Source organism: Lepus europaeus, chromosome 10, assembly GCF_033115175.1.
Source record: "Lepus europaeus isolate LE1 chromosome 10, mLepTim1.pri, whole genome shotgun sequence".
In the NCBI taxonomy this organism is placed as follows: Eukaryota; Metazoa; Chordata; class Mammalia; order Lagomorpha; family Leporidae; genus Lepus; species Lepus europaeus.
In genome coordinates, this window is record NC_084836.1 from 38314028 (window position 1) to 38327291 (window position 13264).

Sequence of the window (13264 nt, forward strand, 5' to 3'; positions counted from 1 at the left end):
TGAATAATAAATTTAGATTTAATAAATCAAATAAAATTTAGTCTAAAATACAAAATAAAATCCATGTTGTAAAGCTTTAACAAGTGATGGTAAGATTATAAAAATGAATCTATGTCAGTGCAGTAACTGGTTGGAAATCAATCTCGTGTCTCTCCTCTCCTTCCTGCTGCAAGAGACAGAGAGAGATCTCTTCTACTTTCCCCTTATCTCTTTTTTTAAAAATTTATTTATTTATTTATTTATTTGAGAGGCAGAGCTACAGAGAGAGGGCAAGACAGAGAGAGAGGTCTTCCATCAGCTGGTTCACTTCCAAATGGCTGCAACAGCCAGAGCCAGGTCAATCGAAACCAGGAACCAGGAGTTTCCTCCTGGTCTCCCACGTGGGTGCAGGGGCTCAAGAATTTGGGCCATCTTCTACTGCTTTCCCAGGCCATAGCAGAGAGCTGGATTGGAAGAGGGGCAACCAGGACTCGAACTGGCACCTATATGGTGCCTACTGCGCCACAGCGCCAGCCCCTTCCCCTTAGTTCTTATGTGGTATCTCTGACTGGACTTAGGAAACTAATCAATAACACAAATGTTAACAAGTGCATAAAAAAGTTTTATTGGCCAGCGCTGTGGCTCAACAGGCTAATCCTCTGCCTAGCGGCGCCGGCACACCGGGTTCTAGTCCCGGTAGGGGCGCCAGATTCTGTCCCGGTTGCCCCTCTTCCAGATCAGCTCTCTGCTGTGGCCAGGGAGTGCAGTGGAGGATGGCCCAAGTGCTTGGGCCCTGCACCCCATGGGAGACCAGGAGAAGCACCTGGCTCCTGCCATCGGAACAGCGCGGTGCGCCAGCCGCAGCACGCCAGCTGCGGCGGCCATTGGAGGGTGAACCAACGGCAAAAGGAAGACCTTTCTCTCTGTCTCTCTCTCTCACTGTCCACTCTGCCTGTCAAAAAGTATAAAAAAAAACTAAAAACAACAACAAAAAAAACACCTAACTGAATGCAGTTACAAATAATTATTGTGGAAGATATAAAAAGGGATTTGCACCAAGTTCACACTTTGCACTATCCCCTATCAGTCCCAGATCAGATTTCTGGTTAAGAGTCCTGGCTGCTCCACTTCCAATCCAGTTCCCTGCTAATGCACCTAGGAAAACAGCAGAAGACTAGTCAAGTACTTGGATTCCTGCCACCTAAGTGGGAGACCCACATAGAGTTCCTTGTTCCTGGCTTCTGAGCTGACACAGACCTGGCTGTTGTGGCCATCTGGGAAGTATATCATCATATGGAAAATCTCTTGCCTTGCCACCCTGCTCTTTGAATAAATACATCCATCTAAAAAGATAAGTTTGCGGAAAATGGAACAGTTAAGCTTACTTAGTTCACTAGCAAGGACAAGGGCCAGAAAGCATCGATGCAAAGGAGAGTAAGTCCTAGGAGCCTGCTGACGACTTCTCATCATTCTGCCTGCAAAAGATACTGGCCTTTCTAGAATCTAAATTTCTTAATAGCGTGGAACTCTGGAGCCTGCTAAATAAAATTCATGGGATAGAACAGACACTTTCCATAAATAGTTTTGACCAATCCACTGCTACCATCCTTGCCCAAGATAGAATGGAATCCTTGCCTTCCGGTACTACTAAAACAGTTCCCTAACTGGCCCCTTACCTTGTGCTTTTGCCTGGGAGTCTATTCTGTAAATAACGGAGCTATCACGTTAGGTTTTTACATGGCCTGTGATGTGGCCCCTGCTAACTTCCTTGCCGGGCCCTGCCGGTGCTGCCCCCCGGGCTTGTGACTCTGCAGAGGCTGGTGCCTTCCCACGTTCCTCGACTCCTAAATTAAGGCCATCTTTTTACGCAGCCGCCGTTTTTATGTTCTACTTGGCCATTACCACCGACCGACTTTTTTTTTTTTCTTGTTTATAGTGTTCTGTTTCCCCCTGGAATGCTATCCACGCGAGCACAAACTTGCTGCTGAGTTACTAATTGAACGAACGCCTCTGCCCTAATTCTCGTTTTGCTTCACTGTGGATACACAGCAGCGCCCGGAGAAAAGAGCCCGCGGCACCCTGGGGCTCACCTGCTCCCTCCTCGGCTTCCCCGCGGCGAGCCGCCCAGCTCCCGCCTCGGCCCACCGCTCACCGGCTTCCCGGACACGGCCACCAGGGGACGCGCCGCCCTGGACCCGTACAGCAGAGGACCCCCGCCCGCCTGACCCGCCATTCACCTGGCCCCATCTCTGCTTCCAGCAGGGGGCGCGCCTCCGCACGCCGGGCCTGCGGCTCCAGCGCGGACTTCCTCAGCGCCGCGAGCACCGTCTCCGGGGGCAAGTCCACCAGCTCTTCCCACAGGGACTCTGTGTAAAAGTCCACCGTATGGGCATTCGAAATGGATAAAGCGTCCCTGAGGAACCATAGTAGCCCCTGCAACTTAGCATGCAGAGTGGGCAGGTCCTGGGTCACCGGGAGAAGGCCGGCAGCCGCCATGACGCTCACCCTCCCAGGCTGTAGGTGGCGCAAACATGGCCGGGAGGCCAATGGCTCGGCCCAAAGCAGCTCAGGCCGTATAAGTAGAGCTCCGAGCCGGAGTCTGGCTGCGTAATGGATTGCTTCAGCCTGGTGACGTATTTTGCAGGCGTCCGTTTCTTGCGACACACAGTTCGCCATGGCGCCGGTAAGGCCGGCGGCGAGGTGGCCGTTTGATGGTGTTGGAACGCCTGGCGAAGGGGTTTCTCCAGTTGGTTTCAGGAAAAAGAACGGGAAACAGAGAACCTGGTGGCCCAGTCATACGCAGGGCTTCGCGGGGAGCGTTCGCCAGGGTAAGGAGGTAGCCATGTATAGGTTCTCAGGACTGAGATGCTGGGATGTGAGACCCGCCGAACCTCGGAAGATTTAGAGTTCACAAACGCAGTGTTCCCCGGGCCGTAAAAAGCCGTTCTTAAGTCCAGGGAGGCTGTGGTCTTCACGGCTCTGGAGGGGAAGGCGGGGCAGTGTTTACTTTGTCTTTCAGCGTCGTCAACTGAACCCGAAGCAGTGCCCATTCGTTTATTGCCCGGTGAATTCGCAAGCACAGCGCGCCTGCAGATTAATTGGCGCTTGTATTGTGGTAAAGGTTAGAGAGAAGGTTGGGGCTAGAAATCCGTACACCGCCTCAAAGCCTTCGTGGCGATACCCCAATCTTCACTTTTTCCCTTCTTTCCTTCAAATAGACTTTGACTTTTTGTCTGTAAGTTCCCTCAGTTGGGATACATATTAAGTCAATTCCCTGTTCAGATCACTGCTAGCTATTCAGAAATTCATAGACCACCATTTTTTTTTTGGGGGGGGGTTGTTGAAGTATTTTCGAGTCAGTCGTGTAATGGTAAATTTCTAGGTAACGTATTAGGTTGAAGTTTTTTTTTTCTATTTCAAAATATTTATACGAAGGAATGTAATCAGTACATAAATTAAGAAATTTTTTTATTTTTTTATTTATTTTTTTATTTTTTGATAGGCAGAGTGGACAGTGAGAGAGAGACAGAGAGAAAGGTCTTCCTTTGCCGTTGGTTCACCCTCCAATGGCCGCCGCGGCTGGTGCGCTGCGGCCGGCGCACCGCGCTGTTCCGATGGCAGGAGCCAGGTGCTTCTCCTGGTCTCCCATGGGGTGCAGGGCCCAAGCACTTGGGCCATCCTCCACTGCACTCCCTGGCCACAGCAGAGAGCTGATCTGGAAGAGGGGCAACCGGGACAGGATCGGTGCCCCGACCGGGACTGGAACCCGGTGTGCCGGCGCTGCAAGGCGGAGGATTAGCCTAGTGAGCCACGGCGCCGGCCAAGAAGTTTGTTTTGACTTGTGACTACAGTTATAAACTCGAATAATGTACAGCCCTAAATCTTTGAATCCTTACCTTGGGTGTATGCATACTGTTAGTTTGCTATTTTTATAGACTTGTCATAGACTTGTTGTTTCTCTTTCAGTTTAAATCTGTTGTTTAAAATAATGTTAAAGGAAAACCAGGTAGTTCTCGTCTCTGTGCTGATGTAAAAAGATTTTCCTTTTTACTAACAACTTCATTTTACTCAACTTATTTTCTGTGAAATGATTTTTACTGGTATTCTTCAATGTAGGGCAAGGCTTTGCATTTAGAAGAAAACTGAAGATTCAGCAAAATTACAAGAAGTTGCAACGGAGGGAAAAGAAGGCTCAGACATCGCAAGAATCCCAGTTCACAGATCGATACCCAGATCATTTGAAACATCTCTATTTAGCTGAAGAGGAAAGGCTAAAGAAGCAACTAAGAAAAGCTAACCGACCTCTGTCAGAAAAGCAAGCTGATCAGCCTTTGCCTGAAGAACAGTATAGCACTGACCAGGCCTTGCCTGAAGATCCGAGTACTGTCCACCTGCCTGAGCCGGAAGAACAGCGTACCAGAACAGTAGAGTATGTTTTTTTTATTCTCTGGAATTCTTTATTTTAAACATAGGTAGCATTTTTTGAAGGCATATTAGAGCAATTAGGAGTTAAAGAGTTTTCCTTGTTTAACCATTTAGATGTAAATAGGTAGACATATTTTTGTGAAATTTTTTTTTAAGATTTATTTACTCATTTGAAAGCAGATTTATGGAAAGACAGAGATCTTCCATCTGCTGGTTCACTCCTTGAAATGGCCACAATGGCCAGGTATGAGCCAGGCCAAAGCCAGGGGTCTGGAACTCCATCCGAATCTCATACATGTGTGGCAGGGGCCCAAGCACGTGGGCCATCTTCTGCTGCTTTTCCAGGCACATTAGCAGGGAGCTGGATTGGAAGTGGAACAGCTGGGACTGCAACAAGTGCCCCCATGAAACGCAGGAGTTGCAGGCGGCAGCTTAACAAGATATGCAACACCAGCCTGTGGAGGCTTTTTAAAATAACTGAATTAAACTGGTTTTGCATAGTTGAAGAAGTAATGGAATGGAAATTAAAAAATCTGGATTTCAGATTTCTACCTCTCAAGGACAGGTAACTTACTTGGAGTATAGTTAACTCCAAGAGTGTGTGTAGTTAATACACGGTGTTTGAAATGACGATTTGACAGATATTACAAGTGTAGTTATCAATCAGATTGGATTCTAGAGTGAGATTTAAATGTTGGTGCCCTGCTGTCCTCTCCTATAAAATGTGCATGATATACAGAGCCATGATGTTGGACAGTCTGTAGTGGATCATACACACAGATTCTGTGGTATTTCTGAAGTAGTTCATGACGTTGTGAAGGCTAAATGAGTTATTTTCTTTTTTTTTTTTTTTTTTTTTTTTTTAATTTTTTTTTTTTTTTTTGACAGGCAGAGTGGACAGTGAGAGAGAGAGAGAGACAGAGAGAAAGGTCTTCCTTTTGCCGTTGGTTCACCCTCCAATGGCCGCCGCGGTAGCGCGCTGCGGCCGGCGCACCGCGCTGTTCCGATGGCAGGAGCCAGGTGCTTATCCTGGTCTCCCATGGGGTGCAGAGCCCAAACACTTGGGCCATCCTCCACTGCACTCCCTGGCCACAGCAGAGAGCTGGCCTGGAAGAGGGGCAACCGGGACAGGATCGGTGCCCCGACCGGGACTAGAACCCGGTGTGCTGGCGCCGCAAGGCGGAGGATTAGCCTGTTGAGCCACGGCGCCGGCCTAAATGAGTTATTTTGTGACCCACTTAGAAAGTTTGTGGGTACATGGTAAATGTTAATGAGTGTTAACTGCTACAGATGCTGTTCATCTGGATTCTCTGCAGAAAAAAGGAAGTGAGTTGCAATTAAGAAACACATAAAGCTTTATAATGTTTGGTTTTATAAGATCTAATGTAAAATTTTTGCACATAGTTGGCATTTTTTAAAAAAGCTGAAATCTAAACTTCAAAGAAACTAGGTATTAATTGGTACCATAAACTTTTATCTTTTAAAGTTGTTACCAGTTAGGATCCCAGGAAAAAGTATACTTAAGGTAAAGGCAGAGACACAGGAAGTTTAGGCTTGTCTTACCTTAAGTAACAGGCTTAAAGCACAGGGAAAAGAGTTGCACTAGCAACTCAGATTCGAGTCCTTTCCAGAGGGAGAGAAAAATTTGAAATGAGAGAGTTTAAATCATGAGACAAGAAAGAAGCTAACAAAAATATTTTGAAAGATTACCTAATATTTTTAGGTGAAAACAGGAAGAAGTTGAAATTACATTCATTTTTCGAAACTGAATAAAAGGAAATGCCACATCAGAAGTAAAGAGAAGTAAGGATTAGTTAACTATCAATACTATAAAGTCCAAGGAAAACAGAACTGAGAACAGGTCTTTAAATATGTGAACTAGGCAGCCATTGGTGACTTTAAAGAAAAAATTCTCAGTAGATAACATTGATTAAGCTTTCAGCTCTATGTGCTTGTGGCATCTTAAGCCATAGTTGTGGATAGCTGCTTGAAGACAAGAGCATGGAAACCAGGAAGAGAAATACCTTGTAGGAAAAAAAGTGAAAGAAGCGGAAGAGGCTGTACCATGACAGACTAAGAAGGAGCAGTTAGAAAGGATCTGGAAAGAATATCACCCAAACTAAGGGAGTACAGCATTCAAAAGTAATGAATTCAGACTGGGAAAAGTGCTCATTGATCATCAGAGTTGACTGCAAGAGGATCACTCTCTTGAGATAGGCCATTTGAATGGTGTGAGAATAGAAATCAGATATCAGAGAATTAAGATGAGACCAGAGAATAAAAGTCATAGTATATTCACTTTTCTTTCTAGAAACTTAACTCTAAAAGGTAAGGGAACAAAGCTAGAAGTTAGATGGGGACATAATGTGGGGTAATGGGCAGTTTCTATATTTCCTTATGGGAGAAACTAAAATGCAAAGGGACTTCAAGATATATATGTTCATAGAAAAATGACACTAAAAGTTTTTTTAAATTTTTTAATTCATTTAAGGTGAACAAATTTCATCTGTTTGATTTAGGAGCATAGTGATACTTCCCTCCCACTCATGGTACTACCCCATCCTCCTTCCTACTTCCTTTCATATTCTTTGTTTTAATTTTTACAAGGACATATTTTTAGTTTATTTTGTAATCATAATCTTAACCTTCCACTAAGTAAAGAATAAATATTAAGTAAAAAACACTGTTCCTCAACAGTAGAAACAAGGGCTGTAAACAATAATCAAATCTCAAAATGTCAATTTCGCTCATATACATTACTTTTTTTTTGTACTCCATTGGTAATTCCAGATAAGGGAAAACATGTGAGATTTGTCTTTGGGACTGGCTTATTTTACTAAGGATAATGTTTTCCAGTTGCATCTGTTTTTTTTAAAATGATGGGGATTTCATTTGTTTTTTGTGGCTGTATACAGTGTGTGTGTGTGTGTGTGTGTATATATATATATATATATCACATTTTCTTTATCCAGTCATCAGTTGATGGAAATCTGGGTTGATTCCAAATCTTAGCTATTGTGAATTGAGCTGTAGTAAATGTGGAGTACAGATAACTCTTTCATATGCTGATTTCATTTTGTTTGGGTAAACTCACAGGAGTTGGATGGGTGGGTCATTTGGTGATCTACTGTCAAATTTCCACACTGTCTCCCACAATGGCTGTGCTAGTTTACATTCCCACCACATCCTCACCTGCAATTATTTTTTGATTTCTATATGAGAGCTGATCTAACTGGGGTGAAGTGAAACTTCATTGTGGTTTTTATTTGCATTTCTCCAATGGCTAGTGATCCTGAGCATCCTGTTGGCTATTTTGATTTCATCCTTTGAAAAATTTCTGTTTAAGTCCTTTGCCTGTTTCTTAACTGGATTGTTTGTTTTGTTGTTGAGTTTCTTGAGCTCTCTATAGATTCTGAATTTAAATCCTTTATCAGTTGCATAGTTTGCAAATATTTTTGTCCAGGCTGTTGGTTTCTCTTCACTTTGCTGGCCCATGCTGCTGTATTTTTAATATCTGATTTTGAAATTTTATTCCTTAGAGAGGCTGAGTACTCCCATCTACTGGCTCATTCCCAAGTGCCCTTTATTTCCAGAACTGGATCAGGTCAATGGTAGGAGCTGGGAACACAATCCAGGTCTCCCACATGGGTGGCAGAAAACCAGTTATTTGAATGATCACCATTGCCTTTCAGGATCTGCATCAGCAGGAAGCTAGAGTCAGGAAATGGAACCTAGTACTCCAGTATGGGAAACAGGGGTATTAATGGCTAGGCTAAATGCCTGCATCTTTATTTGAGCATTTTCATAATCAGATTAATACCTTGTTTCTGATTGCTTCTCTCTTCCCTCCTCAGTTAGTTTGTGTTGGTGCAATTTTACTGTGCGGGTACAATCTCTGATGAAATTGCATCAGAGTTTTGGTGTAGTAATATTAAATCATTGTATCTTATATGTCTAATTTACTTTATAAAGCTCCATTACTGTTCCAAAGAAAAATAAAAAGAAAACATCAAATCAGAAAGCACAAGAAGAATATGAACAGATACAAGCTGTGCGTGCCGCTAAGAAACAAGTAAGTACTGTTTTAAAAATATTTAGGTACATTTTTCTTTGTATCTCTTAAATGTATGTGCAAACTCTGCTTCATACTATTAGACATTTTGTAATTTCTCTGTAAATATTCCTGGAATGAATGGATTGTCTGAGCAGAGTTGGAGAATTGAATCATGCTATAATTCCTTGATTGTTGAAATTATTGCAAGCAGTACTAGTAGGTCAAGAGTGGAATTTTAATGATATTGCTTAAAGGTTAATAATAGAGCATCTTGGACAGTGTTTGTCAAAGTAATTTGACCGTCACTGACCTAAGAAATATATAAATAAATGATTTTCAAAATCTTAACACTGAAGCAAGTAGAAGGCAGAAGAAAGCTGTTAGAATAAAGTGTTTCTTTGTAAATGGTTGGTCTTGCCAATAAGGAACCTACTGATTTAACTTTGCAAAAAGTTAAGATTCAGAAAACGGAAATTAAATAGACTTTTTAAAAGAGTAGAACAAAGGGGCCAGCTCTGTGGTGTGTTGTGTAAAGCGGCCACCTGCGGTGCCGGTGCCGGCATCCAATGTGGGCGCGGCATCCAATGTGGGCGCTGGTTCACAGCTGCTCCATTTCCATCCAGCTCTCTGCTGTGGCCTGGGAAAGCAGTAGAGGATGGCCCAAGTCCGTGGGCCCCTGCACCCATGTGGGAGACCCCGAGGGGGCTCTTGGCTCCTGGCTTCAAAAAAAAAAAAAAGGTAGAACAAAATTACCCAGTTTCAACAAGGGTATCACTTTGTAGAAGTAGTGGTTAGTCCTTGATTTTTTTATTGAAGTTTTATTAAAAGAGGATCATCTGTCAATCAGACATAAACCCCAAAGGTAGCACTTACGTAATATTCTTTATATTTTTGCATTTAAATATGGGCGATTTAGGACACTGGGTCTGATGTCTGAATTGGTCATGATTGCTATGGCAGACTAGAATTAAGCAGAAATATTTCTCCATGGGAAGATTGGATCTCTGTTGCATGGCTTGTTACATTATGTGTTTCTCTAACCCTTAAAATAGTATACCAGATGAGGCCGGCGCCACGGCTCACTAGGTTAATCCTCCGCCTGCGGCGCTGGCAAACCAGGTTCTAGTCCCAGTCGGGGCACCGGATTCTGTCCCGGTTGCCCCTCTTCCAGGCCAGCTCTCCGCTGTGACCCGGGAGTGCAGTGGAAGATGGCCCAGGTCCTTGGGCCCTGCACCCCATGGGAGACCAGGAGAAGCACCTGGCTCCTGCCTTCGGATCAGCGAGATGCGCCGGCCGCAGCGGCCATTGGAGGGTGAACCAACGGCAAAAAGGAAGACTTTTCTCTCTGTCTCTCTCGCTCACTGTCCACTCTGCCTGTCAAAAAAGAAAAAAAAAAAAGCAATAGTATACCAGATGAAATATACTAGCAAACATTTAGTGTACTTTAAAATTTGCCTTTATATACAGCTAGGGCTTTGTAATCATGAAAATGTGACAGCAGTTTCTTCTTGCAGATTTCAAATGTTAATATAAATGTCACCACCATTACTCTTGGGAAACCAAAATTGTTAAGAACATTAATTAAAGACTGATGATTGATGGCAGAGATACTAAAAAATAGTTTTGGAATGTAAACTGCTGCTGTATATACTTAACACAAATAAGTTTCATTTCTTTAAAATAAAGAATGTGTTATGTCATAATGTAGCATCAAGTGATATAGAAAAACATAGTGGAAAAAGGCAGACTCTGAATTCTAAGTCTGAATTTGAGATTCACTTCTGCCACTTATTTGGGATCATGAGTAAAATAGTAACTTTTCATCTGTAGGATGAACATTAAACTTAGCACGAGTGCCTTTTAATGAGTGGAATATGTTATGTCATATATGATGTATATGAATGAACAATTTATAAGGGATTACAAAAATAAAAGGCTGTATCATTTAGGGGCTCTGCATCATAACAGAAATCAAACGCAGTGTCCATATTACGTTGTTTAAGAACTTATGTTTAGCTTCCGTATTTTAGTGAGAATGTTGTAGTGCTTTTCTGAGTAGTACATTTCAAGTTTATATTTAACATTTGGTTACTTTTTCTCATATTCAAACAAACTTGAGTCTTAGAAGTACAGGATAGCCCTTTTTTTCTTTTTTTAAGATTTATTTATTTATTTGAAAGGCAAAGTTACAGAGAGGGAGAGAGAGATATTTCCCTCTGCTGGTTCACTCTCCAAATGGCTGTACTGGATGGAGCTGGGCCAGTCCAAAGCCAGGAGCCAGGAGCTTCTTCAGGTCTCCCATGTAGGAGCAGGCACTCAGGTACTTGGGCCATCCTCTGCTGCTTTCCCAGGTGCATTAGCAAGGAGCTGGATTGGAAGTTGTGTAGCTGGGTCGTGAACTGGTGCACAAATGGGATGCCCAGGCTGCAGGTAATAGCTTTTCCTGCTACCCTACCTGCAGAATAGCTCTGTAGTGATCAGAATCATAATGCTTAGCAGAACATTTTGCACATTTATACTAAGGAACAAATGTTTCATTAAACTTGTAAATTACGTGTTAAAAAGATTATCAGATACAAATACTGGAAACGAAGTTTTTAGTGTTATATGGGAAATTCGACAAGATAAACTTTAGCATCCTTTCTGCTTCTCTGGTACAGTGAATTAAATGAAATTATTAAATAGGTGTGCCTTCTGTTTTCATTCACCCAATTTTATTTTCATGGGGATGATTGAAACTGTTGAATAACTTTATTCCATGTTAGGTCATGTATCAGTTTGAAAGCAAAATGGAGCATTGCTTCAATTAAAGAAAAACGATTTACATTTTGTAAAATATGAGACAACCCTTCGAGTATTTGCATGGTGATAGCTGTTTCAAAACAAGATCTGAATTATATCTTCTGTTTGTTACTAATGAAGTGAAATTATGTTAATAATTTCAGGAATTTGAGAGGAGAAAACAAGAGAGAGAAGCAGCTCAAAGGCTCTACAAAAAGAAGAAAATGGAAGTCTTCAAAATATTGAGCAAAAAGACTAAAAAGGGCCAACCAAACTTGAATTTACAAATGGAATATCTTCTTCAAAAAATACAAGAAAAAAATTAAATCACACCTTTGTCCTTAGGGATTAAAATATTTACTGACTGTCCATTCGATTATTTTGTGTAACAAGTGCCTCCTGACAACTAAATTTGTTCATAAACTGGATTGCTGACATAGACTATGTATAAAGTATATGTTTTATATATTTTGTTTATATTCCACATAACAGGACTTGTGTCTTACTTATTTGCATCTAAAGGCAGATAAACTGAAGAACTGATAAAACCCGTTTTGGAGACAAGATTCAAGCACATATCTACTTTTGTACATGTGAAATAAATTGTATTAGGAAATGAAATGTTTCAATTTAGTGATTAGCTCTGTATTTTTACAATTTAATCATGTGAAATAAGTGCTCCCCTTGATCTTTTTAATTATTTTAAACTAAGTACATGTGACAGGCAAATGGATTTTGCACATTGCTGAGAAAATAGCTAGTTGCTGAAGTAATCTATTCCCACTGTATAACAAGGGGGCCTTCATTAAGCAGTGTGGTGCAAAAATTCCCAGAGTTTGGGGCTGGCGCTGTGACATGGTAGGTTAAACCACTGCCTGCAGCACCGGCACCTGATATGCGCGCCAGTTCATGTCCTGGCTGCTCCACTTCTGAGCCAGCTCCCTGCTAACGTACCTGGGAGAATATTGGAAAATGGTTCAAGTTTATGGGCTCCTGCACTGACATCAGAGACCCAGATGAAGCTCCTGGCTTTGGCCTAGCCCAGCCCCAGCTGATGCGGTTATTTAGGGGAGTTAACCAGCAGAAGGAAGATAACTATCTTTCTGTCTCTCCCTCTGTAATTCTGACTTACAAATAAATAATATCTTTTAAAAAATAATAATTCCCAGCGTCTGATACTTAAAAACAGTCTCTTAAGTGGAACTACTTATTACTATAAGACTTTGAAAGGGTAATGATGATGGAAACCCAAATAATGTCTAGCATTAAGCTTTCTAGATCTCATGGGAGAGACCCTGTTCTGTAAAAAAACATTGTCACCTTGTCACCTTTTAAATCCTTGTGGCCTGAGGGAAACTACTGGGATAACTGCTTTTCCTGCCTCAAAATTTTAAGGAAATGAGGAGGACTTACAATAACTATAAACAAAAAAGGGCTGTACAAGATTTATAAGAAATTGCATAATAACTTTATAAATGGTAAATGTTGGCTACGTTAAGGTTTGAGGAAGCCCCATGCTCTACTACTGATTAATTCTTCAGTTGCAAATGTAGTAAGAGATGCTTAGCAAACACCAAATTTGTTATTTGTTAAGAAGTAGTGCTTAGACATTTGCAATAAACTGTATTGTCTTTACAATAGGCATCTCAGCCTAAATTTGTGTTGGTGAAGACTGTATACTGTGATTCAAAATGAAATAGTTTGTGATGATTTCACATGTGTTTTTACTTCTAGATATTTTGTCATGACCCGCTTGGAAGGGGATCTAGTCTTGAGACGTGAGTGAAAACCAAGTTTATTTTAATAGCTTTTTTGTTGGGGCTGGCATTGTGATGCAGCAGGTTATACCACCACTTGCAACACTGGCATCATGTATCTGAGAGCTGGTTGGAGTCCTGGCTATTTGTGATCCAACTTCCTGCTAGTGCACCTGTGAAGACAGCAGGTGATAGTCCAAGTACCCATCTGGAAGACCAGGATGTAGTTCCTGGTTCCCAGCTTCAACCTGACCCAGCCCTGGCTGTT

At 42.1% G+C, this 13264-nt stretch overlaps 2 protein-coding genes across 4 annotated transcripts in view; one reads left to right on the forward strand and one right to left on the reverse strand.

Moving 5' to 3' along the window:
- METTL25 (methyltransferase like 25) overlaps positions 1 to 2512 on the reverse strand; it is a 118779-nt gene extending 116267 nt beyond the window's left edge. For 2 of the 3 annotated variants that reach the window (XM_062203153.1, XM_062203154.1), the window contains exon 1: positions 2217 to 2512. In XM_062203153.1, the coding sequence (XP_062059137.1) occupies positions 2217 to 2475 (259 nt within the window). In that variant the 5' untranslated portion in view covers positions 2476 to 2512. Of the gene's footprint in view, positions 1 to 2069; positions 2088 to 2216 lie in introns of those variants that run through there. The other variant, XM_062203155.1, reaches the window with a different exon arrangement.
- Positions 2513 to 2609: 97 nt separating this feature from the next.
- On the forward strand, positions 2610 to 12387 carry CCDC59 (coiled-coil domain containing 59). Its single transcript, XM_062203156.1, has 4 exons — positions 2610 to 2807; positions 4096 to 4408; positions 8377 to 8476; positions 11404 to 12387. Exons 1-4 carry the CDS (start codon positions 2654 to 2656, stop codon positions 11563 to 11565), a joined length of 729 nt encoding a protein of 242 aa, XP_062059140.1. The 5' UTR covers positions 2610 to 2653; the 3' UTR covers positions 11566 to 12387.
- The last annotated feature ends 877 nt before the right edge of the window (positions 12388 to 13264 follow it).

Excerpts from the sequence above, each read along its gene's own strand:
- CCDC59 (XM_062203156.1), top strand. The coding sequence starts at position 2,654 with ATGGCGCCGGTAAGGCCGGCGGCGAGGTGGCCGTTTGATGGTGTTGGA. Across the intron at positions 2,808-4,095 it reads CGCGGGGAGCGTTCGCCAGG|GGCAAGGCTTTGCATTTAGA; the intron begins GTAAGGAGGTAG and ends TCTTCAATGTAG. Across the intron at positions 4,409-8,376 it reads CAGCGTACCAGAACAGTAGA|CTCCATTACTGTTCCAAAGA; the intron begins GTATGTTTTTTT and ends TACTTTATAAAG.